The 20,060-nt window shown below is 48.4% G+C and overlaps 1 protein-coding gene across 1 annotated transcript in view; it reads left to right on the forward strand.

Moving 5' to 3' along the window:
• Positions 1-731: 731 nt before the first annotated feature.
• Positions 732-20,060, forward strand: part of LOC133343881 (cingulin-like) — a 46,165-nt gene continuing 26,836 nt past the window's right edge. Inside the window, exons 1-4 of the mRNA XM_061553847.1 lie at positions 732-754; positions 1,816-1,954; positions 5,245-5,373; positions 18,715-18,897. Coding sequence (XP_061409831.1) covers positions 1,916-1,954; positions 5,245-5,373; positions 18,715-18,897 — 351 coding nt within the window. The 5' untranslated portion in view covers positions 732-754; positions 1,816-1,915. The remainder of the gene's footprint in view (positions 755-1,815; positions 1,955-5,244; positions 5,374-18,714; positions 18,898-20,060) is intronic.

A 20,060-nucleotide genomic window follows, 5' to 3' on the forward strand; every position in this document is an offset into this window, starting at 1 on the left:
AACAGCGCCACAACTGAGTTACCATCCACACTTCTTGGGGAGGAATCCCTCCCTATACCGTGCCGGTCACTGGATGATTGTTTGACCACAATTCACCACACTTCACCGTGCTGGTCAATGGGGGTTGGTGGAGGGAGGAGGAGCCCACGGACCGGTTGAGACAGCGAACCGGCCCAGGACCGGTTCGATTGCCAATTATGATGTTAGTCGTAGCCAGGAGTCAAACTGTAGTGGCCACGTTCGTATCACGGCGTGCACATCGCTGCCATTGATGTGCTTTATTAAACTATTTCGCTGTAAACTGAATTTAAATACCAGTATAGATTTGCGATAAATGTTCATGAGTATCGCGTAAAAAATAGCATTGGTTAACAATTTCTAAATTAAACGTGGTAAAATGCGAATTGGCTTTTTTACTCTTCTTCTTTAGTGCTGCCTAACGGCGTGTGCGACTTCACGATGATATTGGTCCCGGTCTAGCACGGCGTGTAGAGTTTGTGCTGTTGTTAATTGTAGCCATGTTTTGATGTTACTGAGCCATGTCGTTAAGCAAGTACAGTAATGATGGCAGGTTAATCAGGGGTGGGGGTCTATTCACAAAAAGAACACGCATCATATATTATTATTATACCACATGTCACAGTAACGCGTCTGACAATGTTTATGGTGCAGCAGTGGGTTAGCACTGACCTTTGAACCCAACCTCGGTCTAACTCTGGGCAACAGCAAACAATCAGTGGCTGAGTCACGCCTGGTAAGGAATCAACCCACCCAGGCACACCGAATGATGACTCGTGTGGTGGTGGCGTGCGGTGAAACGAACTCACTCCTTGGCCGCGACACAGCAGCGTTGTTGGAGGCCTTCATCCAGCCACTGGGCTCATTCTCATCATAACACGAGATCAGAAAAAGAGGATCGAGGTGAGGGAGGGAGGGAGGGAGATATTAGGGAGGTGGAGGGGGGGTGAGATAGAGGAGAGAGACTGAGGATGGAGGTGCGGGAGATGGAGGACGAGACGGAGATAGGGCGGGAGAGAGTGAAAGGGCATGAAGCAGAGGAAGGGGAGAGAGAGATCAAGAGGGAAAGAGGGGAGCGGATGAAAATCGACAAGCAGTGTGGGAGAGATGATTATGGAGATGCAAGAGAGATCGAGACGGGAAAGGAAGAGGTGGGAATAAGGAGAGCGAGGGTGAGAGGTGACAGAGAGAAACAGGGTGAGAGATGGGGGGGGGGGAGATTGAGTGGAGTAGAGGAATAGAGAACCAGAGATAGAAGTGGTGACCGAGACAGAGCGACACATCGAGATAGATTCAGTCCAGCGAAGGCAAGAGAAAGGTGGAGACAGAGCTGTTTATAAGATCAAAAAGGTTTGCGGGTTTGGTGGCCAGGACGGACGGTCGCATCCCAAGTCCGTGGGTGTTGCCGGTAATTATTATTAATTACGCGCGTTTACCACGGACAGCCCTCGCTTGAGTCTCTTCACTTTTATCGGACGGAATGCTTTTCGATTTCCACTGTAGGGAGTGCGATTATTACTTCTATTTGTGGACATATTCTAAAACGGGTGTATTATCATCACCACGTAAACACGTGTTTCCTTAACAGCAAAGTCAAGAAACGAATTGAAAACGACCGACTCCTCGATCCAACACTGATAACCCAATCATTTGCTTTAAAATCCATCGACCGCTGTCACTTGGGCTCACGGCCGAGGGGGAGAGAGCGAGAGAGAGCCAGAGAGAGACGTGTTGTGGTTGAGTTTGTCGGCTCTGGGATGGTGACATCAGCACCGTCGTCTGTGATGTTGCTCACAGGGCGGGCGGCAATATCAGGACGTGGACAAGTCAGCGAGACGGCCACCACAGCCCGGGGCCCCCATCACCACCAGCCCATCAGTCATCTCGTCCCAGCAGCATGCAGGAGGAGGAGGATGACGCCAAGATCAACTCAATTGTGAGCTTTCCGCGCTTGCTGGATTGTAACCGTCTGTCTCGTTCTGTTGCCACCATTGTATGTGCGTACGTACTTACGTACGCATTTACATACGTGTGTATATACGTACGTACGGTGCGAAAGAAGTTCCAACAAACATACATAGACTCACACAGATGAGCATTTTGACTTAAAGCTTTCGTGACTGCAGGAATTAATATTCTTTGGGTCTTTCAGTGAAGCCACGTAGATAGAAAAAATAATAAAAATATGAATAATTTCAAGTTTCAAGTTCAAGTTCATTTATTAGGTATAGCCCTGTGAGCCATTCGGCTCTTGAATCATAATAACAATATCACGACGTTTCGATCGCAATACAAGCAATCTTCATCAGGTGAAAAAAAGAGGGGGAAAGCTGCCGAGGCAGGTTGTTTATAAAGATTTAGAGAACCGGCAGTAGGTCTACCCCAATCAGAGAGCTGCTTACAGAGGTTTAGAGATGCTTGTAAATGTAAGCTCGGAGAGAGCTAGGAAAGAGCCATCGCCACATGGAGGTGGGCAAGGATGGCAAGCCGCCATTTACTAACACAGCTGACGGTGGCTGTGTTAGTGAATGTAACTCAGAGAGTCGAAAGTAACTCCTAACATCACAGCCAGTTAAGACCTAAACTGGTTGATAACGTCCTTCCAATGGTTGCTCAGTTTGTACCCATCTTCTCGGTTGAAATTGTGTCTGTGTCTATATATCTGGATGGCTTCATGAACGAATCCTTGCTGATAGCCAGTGGGTTTGCAGAGTACCTTCGTCTTGGCAAAATCAATTTCGTGTGAGCCCACCGCGTTAAAATAATGATCGGCCACGGCTGAGGTATTGGTCCTACCGTGTTTCAAATCTGCCTTGTGTTCACGGACACGGTCCGAGACATGTCACTTAGTTTCCCCAATGTAACTGCTGCCGCAGACACAGTTTGGTTTGTAGACACCGGGTTATTGCATGTCAGGGATCACATCCTTCACAGATGAGATCAAATCACGAATTTTATGTACTGTGTTGAATCGTACCTGGATCTTGTGTTTGCTCATGATATTGGAATTATTTTTGGTGACCCCTGCTATGTATGGCAAGGTGATGGTTTGTATTGGGTCCTCAGATGGTTCTTTCCCAACAGTTGGGGTGAAAGCTTTACGGATTGTGTCGTCTGAATATCCATTCTTATTGAGGGCTTGGTGTACGTGTTTCAGTTCACTGGCTAGGTGATGATGGTCGGAAATACAACGAGCTCTATGGTGTAGAGTTTTGATGACGGAATTCTTCTGGGATGGATGGTGGTGGGTGTCAGGTTTTAGGTAGGCATCCGTATGAGTGGCTTTCCTGTAGACAGAGTGTCCCATTGAGCCATCAGGTCTCTTTTCGATTAAAACATCCAAGAATGGTAACTTGCCATCCTTTTCCACCTCCATGGTGAATTTGATGGCTGGGTGTATGGAATTGCTGTGGTTGAAGAATTGGTCCAGAGCTGGTAGGCCATGTGGCCAGATGACGAACATGTCATCAACGTTATCTCTTCCACAAGGAAGGACGTAGGGTGGATGCCTGGATGGCATCTGTCTCAAATTTCTCCATGTAAACATTGGCTACAACTGGATATAGGGGAGAACCCATTGGGGTACCTTCAACTTGTTTGTAGAATGTTCCATTACAGGTGAAGTCAGTGTTGGTGAGGCACTTGCCTTAGCAGCTTTCCCCCTATTTTTTCACCTGATGACGATTGCTTGTGTTGCTATCGAAACATCGTGATATTGTTATTATTTGTATTATTTTTTTCTATCTACGTGGCTTTACCGTAAGACCCAAAGAATAAGATAAGCATTTCTTTCGAAGTTTTTGTGTGTTTAGTTTGTTGCCCTTCCCCCACTCCTGACGAGCGCGGTTGGCTACGTAGATGCAGAAGAAGTTCAACATCCATACAGACGTAGATAATTTGAACAAGAACTCTGCTTTGCGTGACGTAAACATTCCCCGGTTGGGTGACGATTCCAAAGTTCAGCGTAGATTATCTGCAGAAACGAATGACTGCTCCTGCGCCTGAAAACAAGACCTTCATGAATGTGGCGTTAGATTACGAGAGGGCCCCACCTTGGCAAGTGTCTATGGGTGTGCCTCTGCTACAAGTTAATTGCTTCACCTCATATGACTCCTCCTCCTCTTGGAGCCATATGGGGTGAAGTAATTTACACGGTTGTGAGCACACTTACTCTATAAGCCCGGCTGCCCGACTTAAATTCGTGGCCACACAGCTAGCGTCAGTGTTCATTCATAGTAACGTGTTTTGGGTTTAGATTGCGTAAATGTGCCGTTAAACCCGCCACCACACGACACAGCCAATCAGTAAGGTTTGTCACGTGAACAAAACATGGAAATTGGTTACTAGTTCAGCACACCGGTGTGTTGGAGAGAAAAACCCACAACATTTACAATTTGAGTACGACGTTTCGCTGGTGATTACAACCAGCTTCATCAGGCCATTGACATAATCGTGAAGAAGTCTTCCTGTTTCCGGTCTTATACTCCCCCATAAAAGTTATTATCAATAACATAAGTCGCAAAAGCCTCGTGTGTTAAATCAGTGTTCACTGATATCTTTTGCCAAACCTGCATTGACCGGAGTGGTGAGGTATGACCAAACAACCCCCTATGACTGCTATGGCATGGGCAGGCCTTTATCCAGCAATAGCTGTACTTTTTAATCTCGAAAGCTAAGCAGCGTTCAGCCTGGATAGTACGTGGACAGGTGACAACTTTGCACGAACATTTTGCCACGGGGTTTGCGCAGCACAATCTGGTTGCTCCCCGACTTCACCAACCGCACCGACTAGCGCGGTGAACCACGGCGCCGTCAAATAGCGCTCGCGGCTCGCACGGGCACGGGGGTGGCCCTCTTTCAGCAGTGGATTGACGTCAAGGGCTGTGCCGTACACGGGCGTACAGACGGAGACAACCGAGGGTCTGTCTTCGTCGTCGGTTGTCGTCTTGTCTGTCGGCGTGCGTGTCTCTGTGTGTCTTTGTGTGTGAATCGTTAACGAGTGACGATTGTCTGAACTGGTCCTGCGCCCCCCCTTTGGTCGACTCAGCCTCAAATGAGTGCCTGGTGCGATGTGTAAAACATCGCCACTCAGGAGACAAAGGTGGCCGGGCATGGCGTTGGCCACCCACCCCCCTTCGTGTGCCGTGCCGGCCTTCCAGCACCACTTGCCCCAACACTCTGTTAAGGCTACACGGGGGGATCTTTGTCTTTGTGTGCGTGCGAAAGATGAGCAGCGCTCTGGTGCAGCGCAGCACCGGTGACACGGGCGTGCTGGTCTACACACACGCCGTGATCAAGCACAGGCCCCGGCCCACGGGCGAGACGCCCTTCAAGGTGCCGCCCCGCGCCGCCCCCGTGAGTCTTGCCAGCGTCACGGCCCGCACCGCACGGCCCGCCACGCACACCGCATACCACGTTCATGGTGCCACGCTCATCGCACCAAGGTCACTGCACCACGCTCATCGCGCCAAGCTCACCACACCACGCTAACTTGCACCGTGCCACGCTCACCGCTCCACGCTCAGCATGCCAAGCTCACCATACCATGCTCACCGCACCACGCTCATCGCTCCACGCTCACCGCGCCACGCTCATCGTTTCGCACGCCGCTTTGGCTCGGCACTAATTTCACAGCTGCGGCCTAAGACAAGTTAACCGACTCGGAGACCCGAACCCTGGGGTTCTCCGCTTGGATTATAAAGTGAGCAGGTTAATCGTGAGAGGGCTTAAGGAGACTTACCCACGACTTACCGTCATATTTTAACCGTGAGTGGCACATTTCTGATGCGACTACAGTGAGGATGAGGATTTGCATTTATCGAGTGCTCAAATACTGAAAAGGCATCTCGAAGTGCGTTACAATGTAACCGAGAAACCATTGCGCAAACGAAACCGCAAAAGAATTCACGCACACGCACAACTGGCATATCTGTCAACCCATACAGTTTTACCCCGTATTCTTGTCCAGGGAAATTGAGTTTTTCAGGTCCATACAGCGTACAGCCGTTTCAATACGGGCAAAACATTTTTGTTTTTTTGTTTGTGGTTCCCCCTTGTGATGGGACTTTGTAGGATGAACGTTTATAAGGGCACGGGGTGACCAATAAGGTCTGAATTGGTCTGTAATAATGTAGCGGCACTGATAAGGAGTTGACAGGTGTGAACTGGGTCTAGCAGCAGTGAAGTCCACAGCACTCGTGAAGTAGTACCATGGACAAAATAAATAATGCAGGAATAAGATGGGCGCTCAACAGGCCAGCCACCATCCCTCTGCACCGTCACTCAGCATCCTGCACGTTGTCGCAGGCGGGGCCCGCAGGAGCGTCTTGTCACCGCCGCCGTGTGCCTCAGAGTTCCTACGCTGCCACATCTCTCAGTGTTGCCAGCTGAGCTACGATGATGTTGATGTTGCTAGCCCTGGTAACTTTCTTGGTTTTCCCCGGTGACAACATTTTGTCATAGCTACTCGTGACAAATCTGGCGACCTTCTGGGATGAGTATATTATGCATATTTCGTAGTGATTCCAAATGTGTGTTGAGTATCAGGTTAAAGTGTGCATAATACTGGGCAAATTGTCCAGTGGCATTTTTTATAGCAACGTCTCGCGACTTTTTGAGGTTTGTCATGTGACTCCGCTTCAAGAAGTTTGCAACGCCGCTCTCAGACACGGGATAGGGGGATTTCCATGTTGCGATGTTGCGTCTCAGGCAGATCCCAGGATCGTCTAACGTTATGTCTCAGGCAGGCTTCAGGAGCCCAGGAAGGCCCCGAGAGAGTCGTCACGCTCGCCACGTCGTCCCTCAGACCACAGAAGTCTGCACAGCGATGCAATGCAAAGTCTCCGGCAAATCCTGGTTGAAAGCCCAGAGAAATGGCATAGGGGAAGAAGCGGGGCTGTGAGATTCAGACGAGAACATGCCCTGATGCAAGGGAGACAGATCATTAAATTAAGATCATATTTAATAAGTATGACATCACCATAACATTTAAGGTAAGGGAAATTATAGGGCAGGGAGGAAATGCATTTTAACCGCACATATACTGTGGCGTCGAACGGAGAAAATCAATTGGATCGAGAGAGTGATGAGCAATCCAGGCTCAGGTGGAGAGGATTAAACTTATAAGAATCCAGAGAAGGAAAAATGTGTGGCTTGGGAACATTGTCATGAGGGAAAGCTGAATAGAGGAACTGTGGGGAGTGAATGCTGTTGACAAAAAGGCCAAGAAATACATCGGTGCTGCTTAACGGCTTCAAGGAAGGGAAGGGGTCCATACCGTAAAATATCCTTCCCCCGCACCTCCGATGGGCACGGTTGGCTATGTACGGTGCGAAAGAAGTTCAACGTGCATACGTAAAGGTTGTCAACTGCTCGCAATACCGGACAAGGTCCACTGAGCTATACAGCTTTTTTTTAGAAGCAACCTGGCCACATATGACAGCTCAACGAAGTGGCTTATCACTGTACAGGCCATCTACTACCTGAATAAATATCCATCTCTCTATATTATAGTTTACCTCCCAATACTTACGGTGCGGATGACGTTCAACGTACGTACGTACGAAAGGAAGAAGAAAGCACAAGATCGGACAGGATGGAGAGAGTTGGAGCCAATCAACTGAACATGGGACAGAATACTATATCAGGCGACCTGAGGCAAATGAAAATTGGCAGGCAGGAGGAGCAGAGAGCACGTGGCAGCCAACTCGCTCAGTGTCGACGTGGTTGTGCCTCCAGTGCGGTGCTGTACCAGGTAAATGGGTGGCGTTAATTCCATCACAATAATGCAATTTTAGGTGACAAATGCATGCTGAGCATCACAAGGCCCCAGATTTGAATCTATTAATACATGTGATCGATAGCACTAAATCGTGTTGTATTTCAGTACACTAACTGCGATGAACCAACGAACAAAATCGCCGAATTTGAGAGACAGGCCGCACTCAGTGGGAGACCAAACACAGTGATGGAATGAAGAAATCAAAGCCACGTGTGCGAATTACGCTAATTGGATTACAGCTGGTGGTGCCATTATGGGGGGGGGGTCTTAATTGTGATTGAGAATTGACGATTGATGATGATGACGGCATTTGATAATTATGCTGAGATGTGTACACGATTACCCAAGCCATCACCACGAAGGCGAAAACGTAACTTTGAGACCACCACTCTTGTGCACGAAGTCATTATTGGAAGCAAGCACATTATATTGAAGCCTATGACTCAACTTTACCGTAGGGATTTTTTGTTTTGCATGCGAGTGTGCACAGCACTCGTGGGGATCGGTAGTGGTTAGCACACCGCACTACGAACCTGGCCAACATCAGTGACGATTAACCGAACCGGTCCTGGGCCTCTCCCAGGTCGACTCAGCCTCAAATGAGTGGGTGCGACGTGTAAACTTCGCCACTGGAGAGACCACAATGGCCAGGCGTGTGTTCCGTGTCGGCCTTCATAGGCTGGGGCAGCACTTGGCCCAACATAGTTGGCACATCACTGTGTACTTGTATCCCGAGTGCACTAAAGCACAGTCTATAAAGCCAATTGAGAGATTTTTTTAGTTAAAAAAATTTTAGGACGGCGAACGTGACTTTTTTAAACTAGAGCTCTTGTTTAGCACACCGGCTTGTGAAAGCTTGTGTAATAATCAGCGCTCCTGTGCAGGCCACCCACAAGAGACGTGTTTTTAACTGGTAGGAACCTCCTGGTTTCACCAGCCCACAGGGGATTATTGTGTCCGTCCGTCGTGCAGGGAGGGGCTGGGTGGGGCTGGATGGGGAGGGGCTGGTCACACCGTGGTGCCCTTATCAAACTCAACGTTTAACCTACTCACGCCGGCTTGTGCCCGCCCTCACAGTCGGGCATATATGCGGAATACACCACGCCGCCGTTGACCCTGGCCATTGACCGAGCAACCCAACGTTCCTACCAGCTCCCTCCGCAGGAATGTGTTCAAAGCCACCCAACGGTTCTGAGCTGAGCACCCAGTGCCCGAACTGGGAGATGGAGGTGTGATGGTGTCTCGTCACCATTCGTCAATGAAAGACTTCCATGTTGCCTTCTCGGTGCTCTTCTCGATTTATAACAAAAATATATTTACAAACACACATTCAGATTGCAATTAAGAATAGCCGTTGTATGTTTTGAACGTGCCAGACGCGAACTCCGAATCACCGGCAGCGTTGACAAAATGCAAATAGTTTGGTGTTGTCATCGTCCTGCCCTCTTCTCTAATTGTAATTTGTAACTCACGGCTGCGTGTGGCGGCAAGGCCATTAAAGAGTTGTTTGGCGTGACGTGTCGGCCGCTGTGGCTTAAATGACATCTCCACCAGGCAGCTGCATTGGGGGGAACTGCCGTGGGGTGGTTGGATTGCAGCTTCTATTTTGTACAGCGTTGGCTGTTGCGGTTTCGGCTTAACCCTCTCCCGTTCCGAAGACGCCTGCAAGTCGCAGGGTCGGGTGCGGTGTTCCCGTTCACCGCTGAATCTCGGAACGCGCGAGCAGTTCGGCGTTAGATTTATTTAGAGAGGCGTAGTAGCGCCGTCGTTTCTATAAAAGACGTTGTACTCGCCGCGGAGAACCGTAGCGACACGACCGCCGCACTCTACGATAGCCGGCGCCAAACTGTGCCATGGCCGTGTGGGAGCCTCGCTGCCGATAAAGCGATCTTATTTCAGAAAAACTGACGAGGTACATGAATGTCATCGAATTTGGAGTGGGTTAATTAATCTGTCGGACAGCATGTGCGTTGTGCAAAAATGTTACCTGGAGAGTGAACAAAATTGCTAAAGTTGTTAATGATTTCCAGATATATATTTACAGATGCAATATGCCTTGCGGGGGTGGTGAAGTGGTGGTGCAATGGTTAGTGCACTGCGCTATGAACCCACCCATTCCACAACAGCAAATGAGATAAGAAAGCAAAAAGATTGTGGCAAAACATTTTTTAAGTCGTTATATTCACACGTAATATCTTGTAATTTGAAGCTTGTCAATGTGGAAACAGACAAATAACCAACCTGAATGTGTAAGCAGTGATCTTACATGCCAAGCACATTTGTTGGCATAAGTGCCCGATTAGTGTCCGGTTAGCGCGGTTGGCTGCGTATGGTGCAAAAGAAGTTCAACATGCGTACGTACGTATACTGTAGGAATGTATTTAATTGTCCGAATAATAAGCGTGAAACCAGCGAACACTTGTCGCGTGGGCCAGCAGGGCTATATTGCACCGGTGATTCTTAACAAGGGTTAGACTTTGTACACGGCAGCATCGTTTCCAAAACTTTCGTTTGAAAATCAACACTTTTTTGCTATTTTAATAACAGTGGCTGGCAATCGGGGCTGGTAGGCAGCCCACACCAACACAGCGCCACGCCTGGGAGTGGTGGACTTCACTCTTTCCATTCCAGTGAGGTGTTGCCCGAATGTCTCCCTTAAATTTTGATTTAAAGCTTTCGTGACTGCAGGGATTTATCTTCTTGGTTCTTTCGGTAAAGTCACGTAGAAGGGAAGTAATAAAATAATAAAAATAAAACATAATAAAATTATTCTCACGACGTTTCGGCCACAACGCAAGCAGCCGTCCTCAGGTGAAAACCAGGTCCGTCGAGGCGACAGAGTCTGAATGAAACAGCACACGAACTTGGAGCATATATATAAGCTGGGCGCCTTGACAAAGGAATTTGCATATCAAGAGGAATTTAGCATATTTATGGGAAATGCAGGAATGTGATTAGTACTACATATGCATGTGCATTATGCAGGATTAACAGCATCAAAGGGAGCTGCAGGTACTGCTGCTGCAGTTGCTGCTGCAGCAGCAGCACAGCGCACTGAGCGTAGTTCTCGCGTTAACGCGTGTCCGCGTAAGAAAGCGCAGCCCTGTGCAGCAACCCCCCCCCCCCCCCCGGGTTCCGCACGCTCGCGCGCTCCCAGCGCAAACAGCGCCACCGCGGTGGCGGCAAGTGCATTTTCTACATTGGGATGCTTTGGCCAATCCCGGTTACGTTGAATGATCGTTGAGTTCAGGGAGGAAACTGGAAACACTGGAGGAGGCCCGCGCAGAATAGGCGGATGCCACGCAGAAAGGCGCCTGAGTCTGAAATCGAACCCAGACCATTCTTACAGCGAGGCAACGAGTGTTTGCCAAATTGCTCTGCCGCCCTCGGCGATGTCCGACGTGCTCTCCTGATGTGTGCCTGCAGACCGATGTGTTCCCCGTCAGTGCACGTTCAGAAGCGAAGACTCCACGGGTCGCGTCTCCTGCCAAATCTGTCCCCTCGAGCCCGGGCCCACCGACGCAGCATTCCGAGTCAATCACTTCCTACCCATTCTCTCCCGGGAGGAACGTCTCGGGTTATTCATCCGATTCGGATTGCGGGCGCAGTGGGGATACTCTGAAAGCGAACGGAAGAGCCGGCGTGAAGACGAGGGCGAGGAAAGAGAGCAAAGCGAGGATTTCTAAACCAATGCGGGCAACGGTGCCGATTGGAGGAGGAGTGAGGGGCACGCACGATGCTTTGAGTTCACTGTCGGAAAGCGAGCAGTCGCAAGCGGCCAACGAGACTGCAAAGCAGAGGGGGGACGCCTCGGGCAGAGAGAGGATGGCACAGTTTACGATTAAACCGGCACACATACGGGCTAGAATCAAAAGCCAGCCAGATCCGGAGCAGTTGGAGGGCGACGCTAAATTCAAATCCAAGCGGTTAGTGAAGGACCTGGTCAAAATATATTCTTTGCCAGTGGACAAACAATTGGAGAGCTGGAGCCAAGAAGTCGACGTGGAAGCTCAAGGTGCAGGAGGCGGTAATGGCACGGACGTGACTGAGAGCCAAACGCAATTGCGCACGGACAGCCGAGCGTCACGGGTTAAGGATGAGTCTAAGAGCGCTAGCCAAGCACGTCATTCTTCTTCTTCTTCCTCACTGAATGGAATCAAAGCGTCATTTAATGGCGTGGAACCAAAGGAGATAATGGCAAACATAGGATTCGAGCAATTACCAGAGACGTGGGACACCCAGAGCGGCGGAATAGCCGAGGTACAAGGGACAATTTTGAATAATCACGATGAAGCCGAAGCCATGGAGGCAGATCGGCGAAGCAACTCAGCAGTGCTTCAAGGCCGGGTGTGTGCCGATAAATTAGATTCGTGGGGGACGGCGAGCTCGCCCGCGAGGAGCCAACGTAAATCACCGCGCGGGGGACAGATTGGGAGAAGGCACGTCTTGAGCCACGGAGGGGAAGATAGGCCCAGTGGGGAGGACGAGGCTTTGGAGTCATCTGGCTCGGATTCAGATCGCGGAGAAGTCGGTGGTGCAAATCCATCCGAGCGAAATTCAATCGGCAATCCCCATCGCAATTTGCCTCACGCCACGATGCTTGAAGGCACAGGAACATCCCTGCCACGTTCTGCAAGGAGTGTCCAGGCAAGGCAAAATGTTCACGTTCGGTGCCTTGTTGCACCACACGGCCGTAAACATTTCGCATAGGCGCTTGCACCGTAGAACTTTGTAGCGGCACGCAATTGAGCACATTTTATATTTGCTCCCTTAGCGATTGACTTGATGTAAATGAAATTCTGTACGTCACCACCCAGTCTGATATGCCGCTCTTTCCTGCGTCCCGCGTTTAGTTATTGGACTGCGGAAAGAGGCGTGACGGAGGGCCCACAGGACACCTCGACCAAGGCAGCGGCGCAGAACCACCTGCGGAGCCCTCGCGTGCGGCTCCAGCAGGTGATGCCCGTGTGCGGGCGAATCGTTCAGGATCGCAGTCCAGTTCCAGTTCGTGGGTGCTGCTGCTGTTGCTGCCATGGTGTTGAGGTGCCACGTGCGGTGGTTAGGAGACGTTAACGACCTCGCCTGGTATACAGGAGGTCGTGGGTTCGATCCCGACCCTGACGCCTGCTGCTGTATATTTGGAGTGTACATGTCTCTCTCATCAGCATCACGGTGGCTCGGAGATATTAACGAACTGCCCACCACAAATGATGGCTCAACGAAGTGGCTTATCGTCAAGTGGAAATTTATAGCAGCCAAATTCTCTGTTTGCGGAGGCCGTTGGAGCTCAGGACCTGAGAGCACCCACATCCAACATCTGGCTGCTGCACCCTTTTACGTCTTCGTGTTTTTACTTCATTTGTAACAAAATGTTTCTGTCGCTGCTGTTACCGCTACTTGCGTGGCTGTCCCCCCCCCCCCCCCCCCCCCCAGTGACTCCCCCCGATCCCCTTAATGCCACCATCGCCTTCAATCCTCCGTGTTACAATAACTCCCGCCTCTACGGGCTGGTCACAGATTACCCTGCCTGCGTACACCCAATCTCATCAGATCTCGGAAGCTAAGCCGGTATTTTGAGCCTAGATAGGACTCGCATGGGCAATCGCCATGCGTGTAACAGGTGCTATAGGCTGCAATGCGACTCCCTCGTCAGCAGTACAATAACATACAATGTTGTGTCTGTACTAAGTTCCCAACTTCTTGTGTTCGCCTTGACTAAATCGCACTGACCGGCGTGATGAAGTATCGTTACATCATGTCACTGAACATGCACGCGTGCAAGTAGCATCTATTTATGATAAACGCCTGACCTTAAAAATGTAATCGTTTGCAATCAAGTCCGAGATTTCCAATCCTTCCGAATCAACGGTGCATCACAAGGTGGTGAATTTTATGACAAGAGCCTATACACAAATAAATATGCAAGGAAATACTTCGTGAAAAGCGCTGCGTGCCTAATCGCTCTTTCCAGTTGCGTTATGAAAAATTGATGACCAAATTAGTGCACCTCTCCACTGGCCCGTTGATTTAGTAACATTACAGACTCTTCCACTAATAATACAATCGGACAGCACTTCCCATGAAGTAACCAGATGGTCATGTGAGAGGCCATCCATAATCATTCTCACTGTGGCCAGTCTTGTCACAATTATAAAAAAAACATTATAATGCTGATTGATAAAATGTACACGTGCAACCAGTGGATTTTATTTCCCCACTGCAGAGAAGTTCCATTTGTGTGATGTATGAATGGCTTCCTTATCCTGTGAGCCTTCATATCTCTCCATACAAAAGGGATGTCTGCACACAGCTTTGTCCTGGTTTTGATTCATGTCTGCAATTAGGCCGGATTGACCAACATTCAGTGCAGGGCCCTGTTAAATAAGGCTGAGCACGATCAGCACTCACATTGCCATGCCTCTTCAGCTGAACCTAATTGATGTCGTTCAACCAAACCTAACCGTGTATATTGCATCTTTGCAAACGAAAGACATCTATGATATAGTTTTTTTGGGTTAGATCGCGTAAATATAAATGTGTTGTTAAACCCACCACCACCAGACAAAGCTAATTAGCAAAGTTTTGTTACGTAAACAGGACATGCCATTTCGTTACTAGTACAGCACACAGGTGTGTTGGAGAGCAAATCCACAACATTTATAATCTGAGTACGACGTTTCGCCAATAATTACAACTAGCTTCATCTGGCAATTGCCAGATTTGTGGAGAAATCCGCATACAAAGTCCTCTACACTTTCCAATGCTGTTATGTTTTTCATGTATCCAAAATGCTTATACACCAATTAAATACAGGGGACATGGCTGTGGATACAAAAAAAATTAACCCGTAAAAAAAGTTTTTCACTATAAATCCTTTATATGCGTGGCGGCTAGAGTCCTCTCGTCCTCTGGCTTGAGATGGCTGCTACCTATGGGTCAGATGATTGCCTGCCACCATTAAGCAATTGGTAATTAAATATAAAAAAAAAATTCCTAAAAAGTGTAAAAATTTGGAAAAAAAATTTCACGAAAATTAATTGTCACGCACAACGAGTCTGTGTGCAAAATGTCAGCTCGATTGGATCACGGGAAGTGGGTTAAAAAACGACCGAAAGATTTGCACGGTCGTAAGCGCGCAAGCAAGCAAGTGAACTTAATATAAAGGATTTAATAAAAGTTAGTGAGCATGATCATTGATGTGCCTATCAGTGATGCCACGGATAAGACCATTAACTTATTGTGCAACTCCTTATCCATAAACACATTTTCCGTGCAATCTTTGAAACAAAGGCAGTGATTACCTTTGTGTGCGGAGTGGCCGTGTGTGTGTGTGTCCCTGCCCATACCATGTATGATTAACCTGCACATACAGTGCACTTGCCTGGACACCCATGAGGTGGGCTACCAGTTCAGATATGGGCAGTGCGTGTCGGTACTCTGAGAACATATTCCACGTGTACACACCGCAGCCTGCAGGTTCCACTTTCATGTACGCCTACATCGTCAATCGGAATGCAATAATAAACCGCGCATTCCGGCATTCTCTGCAAAAAATAAAACACTCGGCCTATTTTCTGCCTACCTGCCAGGATGACGCCTTCTTCTTCCTCTTGCCGTCCTCAACTCCCACAATTCCTATCCCCAACAAGAAAGCCAGTGGTATATGTGTGGCAATAATATCCCTCTCTACACTACACAGAGCCCAGTCGAGAAGTTAAAGTGATTCATTTATCATGTCCTCCCTTCGGAAGCCGTCTCCTTCCGCACCGACACATCGCTGCCAGTGATCGTGCAGCCCCTGGCAGCTGCCCTGTGGAAGCCTTCAGCTGAAACGTCTTTCAGTCGCCTCGTCGTATTCGATTTAACGCGCTCGGTGTCTTGACAACGAGATCCTTTCGCAGCGAGTTTCGTGCATTGCGTTCCCCGCACAGGCTGCTGTGACAAGGCGGCGGGAGGTTATTTTTTTTTGGAGCGGCGCCCTAATAAAAGATTATCAAAAAATCCCACAAACATTTTGACCGGAGCTCGCACGAATTCACGTTTCCCTTCGCCACCACTCACTCCCCGCCGGCTCTGATGCTGACGTAGAAGCAGTAATAAAACTTGACATCCTACATCAGGGGTTCTGAAACTTTTTCAACCGTGCGACCTCCTTTTGCGCGGCCAAAAAACAACAACCACATGGGGCCGCAGGAGTGGGGTTGGGGGAGTGGTGGTAGCACCACCACCACCACCGCCACCCACAACTCACAGAGAGCGAGTGGGTGAGGGGGGTATCACTCTGCAGGCATCATAGCCTTGAGATGTGAGAGGTCTGGACGCAAGTCATTCTGACAAACGATGGAGCTAAATATTAATTTGTTTCGGCAATTAAGCGGGCAGGGTACCTATTTATTTAATAATCAATGGACTGGGTCAACAGGAACCTAGGTGACGACCCACAGTTCAGGATACACCTCGCCCCAACGTAATTGATCTGATTGGTCGGATCACTCTGATATGCAAATCACATCGGGACAGATTTCCCTTACCCCCCCCCCCTTATCCCTTACCCCACCACCGCTTCTCTCCATGCACCCTCCCGCCCCCGCCTCCACCCTCCACCCTCATCTGTGCCCAGCCCGGGCAGGTGTGGGTCGAGGGCAGCCTGCCACAGCTGCCACACGTGCAGCCTCGATCTGCTCGATCTGTGCGCGCGTCCAGTGAGCCATGCGCTCGCGCAATGTGAATGGGGATCCTGAGTTAGGGGTTGCCGACCCCGGCGTACAACAACCTCGGCAAATGTCGTGGGAAGAATACACTTTTTTATTTGACTAAGTAATGCCCACTGCGCTCTGTAGCTCTGTTTCAGAAGCGACCTGGTCACAAATGATAGCCCAATTAAGTGGCTTATCACGTAGAAATGTATAGCAGCCAAATACCCTAAACGCGTGACGTTGATTCTAAATGTGGAAGGGGAAACCCGGAGCACCCGGAGAAAAATCCACGCAACCACAGGGAGAGAGACACGCAAACTCCAAATATACAGCAGGTCAAGATCGAATCTATATTCCAGGCGGAGTAGAAGGATGTCTAAGAAGGATGTCTAACACTGGAAGAGGGGAGAACTACACTGTGAATGCGTTGTACTTAGTCGTGTATGATTATAATGATGATTATTTTGCAACTGACAAACAACGGGACTTTTATGTGTCCCTGGAAGGCTTACAAGATTTCCCAGGAAGGCGACGTCAAATAAGATGACCCTGGGCGAACCAGACCAGGGGGCAAACCCATTGTCTTACGTGTCAGAATCGGAATCTTTATTTTGACAGGAGGAATCCGATGAGCTATGAAGCTGTTTTTTTGCAGATGTCCAGGATGGGCGCGTCAGCATTGTCCCCACGGTGAAGAGGTGGGCTCGTCAACTTAAGTTCCTCAGGGACAAATGACAGCAGAAGGCCATGATGGCCAGAAGTGTGTCGATGATTTGAAGCTTTCGTGACTGCAAGGATTCATACTCTTAGTTTTTTCGGTAAAGTCACGTAGGTAAAAAATGAAATAAAAATTAATCAAAATAAAATAATAAAAATCACGACGTTTCGGAGACTTGTGTTGCCTCCGAAACGTCGTGATTTTTATTATTTTATTATTTATTAATTTTTATTTCATTTTTTGCCTACGTGACTTTACCGAAAAGAGTAAGAGTATGTGTCGATGAGTCTGAACAAAGATCATCCCGGTTTACAGTTGCCTGGTTGTACTGCTGGCCAAATACAATGATTGCCACAATCTCAGCGGTGTTGAGCTTCCGGTCAACGCAAGTCTGTGTGCATGATGTCCCCAAGGGATGATGATGATGATGTTATATTAACATGCAAAGCATGCTGGGAATTCCCATTATGTTTTTCTCTTCAAGGCACCTCTTTGAATACCATTTGTTTCCAGTTTAGACACACGCATTTGTCGACGCCTTTGAATTGCGTCCTCAGCCGTGTCTAAAAACACGTCTTAGTTTGACGTTGCAATTGTTAAAACAATTGATCCGTTTATGAGCGCTGTTTTTAAAATAATGATATACTCAATAAAACATTGCACCACTTTATCTCCTGAAATCGACTTCACTCAACAATTGCAGCCATCGACGCTGTCTTAGAGTGTTTGTTGCATTTTGCCCACGGGAGGAAGTCATTGGCAAAGGTGCCGTGCAGAGGTTCGGTCACTCGAACACTCGCCTTGTCGTGAGATCGGGCACGTTGTCAGCAGTGGCGCTGCCGTCAAAGTCGGGCATCCGCGTGTTTCGTGGGCGGAGCGAGAGGATCGATCCTAAAAAAAACCCCACAACGTGAAGGCAATCGATAACCCCAATCGAATTCATGACAATGGCGCCACCTGCAGTTTGACCTGCGATAGCGTGCCGAGGAAGACATTTTCAGAAGTGGACTGTAGTTCAGAGTTATTCGGTAATTTCGACAGTTGTAATATAGTTATTAAGTTAACACTTGTCTCTCCAGAATAGTTTTTTTTTTACCAAAACAAAAGGTGATGCTTCCTTTGGCAGTACGGCACAAGCACAAACAACAAAAACTCATCGCATTCGTCAATAGCAATGCCCTAAAGAGGAACAATTATGTAATGGCAAACGTTTCGGGGCAATGCCCCCTCTTCATCACACACACACACACAGAGAGAGAGGTGATAAGTGCAGGTTAACCTTCACCGAGCCTTAGCACGTATCTCATGCTCATTCATCGGATGGTAAAAAAACCTCGATGACGTTTGGCCACGAGGACATCGACAGCAGTTGGTGACAACCATTTTCGGTCCTCAGGTGAAGACCAGGTCTGTCGGGGAGACTTCATTCAGACGCTGTCTCCCCCCCTGCAGTCACGAAAGCTTTAAATCGAAACATTTTCGGTCCGTTGTGCTGCCACCAGAGTGATTGGCAGCTGAAGGAGAACAAGGCCATGTCGCAGCAGAGGCGGCAGCTGCAGGCAACGGAGGCTGCGATGGAGGCTCAGCGAGCACCGGCCGGGGCGAGCAGACCCAGCACAAGCCACGCCGCAGATGTCCTGCGCACCGAGATCATTCGTCTGAGCGAGAGGGTGGCTGCCCTTGAGGTACGCACACTTTTTTTCTTTGGTCTTAGAAATTGCGCATGTTTTCGGTTTGTTACTCTCACGTGAAACTCGTGTTATTTTACTTGATGATTCTTGAGCGGAATTAGTTTTGACTCATGTTTAACTTTTTATTTTAGCAGGTACGGCCCACTGAGCTACGTAGCCCTTTGTCAGAAGCGACCTGGCTATCACATAGCTCAACGAAGTGGGTTATCAAGTGGAAATTGTATAGAAGCCAAATAATTTAAACGTGTATTGATTCTAAATGTGGAGGGAAAAACCGGTAGGACACGGACAAAAATCCGCGTGACCATGGGGAGAACGTGCAAACTCCAAATATACAGCAGGCGTCAGGGTCGGGATCGAACTTACGAACTCCTGCATAACAGGCGAGGGAAAGGCAACAAGTGTATTGGAAAAATATTGATCTCTGCTCATCTCTTTGGTTCTGGCTAAGGAAATCTCACACCCCTGGTGTGGCCAGGAGAGGTTCTAGTGAGAGCTTGGTTTGTGTGGTGTTGCTGCTTGCAAAATTGTACGTTCGTGATTTGGTACCAGGTGACATGGGAAATGTACAGATCCAACATGCTAATCTAAGTAAATGTCCTTTAACATGCCACGCTATTTATTACCTTTACACGATAATACACCATTAACATTACTTCGGCAACCTTTGTTCTCAAAAACGTATATAAACTCTTGCTGGTAACAGCTTCTCTTCACAAGGCAGCAGACATCGTGCTGCTCACAGCAGACATCGCAGCTGTCGCGATTTTCACCTGAAGACGATGGCTTGTGTTGCTATCGAAACGTCGTGATTTATTTTGCTTTATTTCTACCTACGTGACTTACCGACAGAACCAAAGAGTATGGATTCCTGCAATCACAAAAGCTTCAAATCAAGAATGTACAGATGATTGAAACCTTATCACTTGAGGATATGTTGGCGCCTAAATAATTGTTGTGAGTGATTTAAGTCAGTTGGACACGACATAAGTGATTACCCAATTTGTTTCTGTACAAATAGACTTGAACAAAATAGATATTGTGGGTTTTACACCGGATCTCAGTTGGCATTTAATTAAATGTATATTTTCTTCATCTTATTACTCATTCAAACTATTAAGGCCTGCACAGTGAGATTTAGAGTTAGGATATCGAGG

The sequence above is a fragment of the Lethenteron reissneri genome, chromosome 18, assembly GCF_015708825.2.
Source record: "Lethenteron reissneri isolate LAM-NWPU_2019-01 chromosome 18, ASM1570882v1, whole genome shotgun sequence".
Taxonomy (NCBI): Eukaryota; Metazoa; Chordata; class Hyperoartia; order Petromyzontiformes; family Petromyzontidae; genus Lethenteron; species Lethenteron reissneri.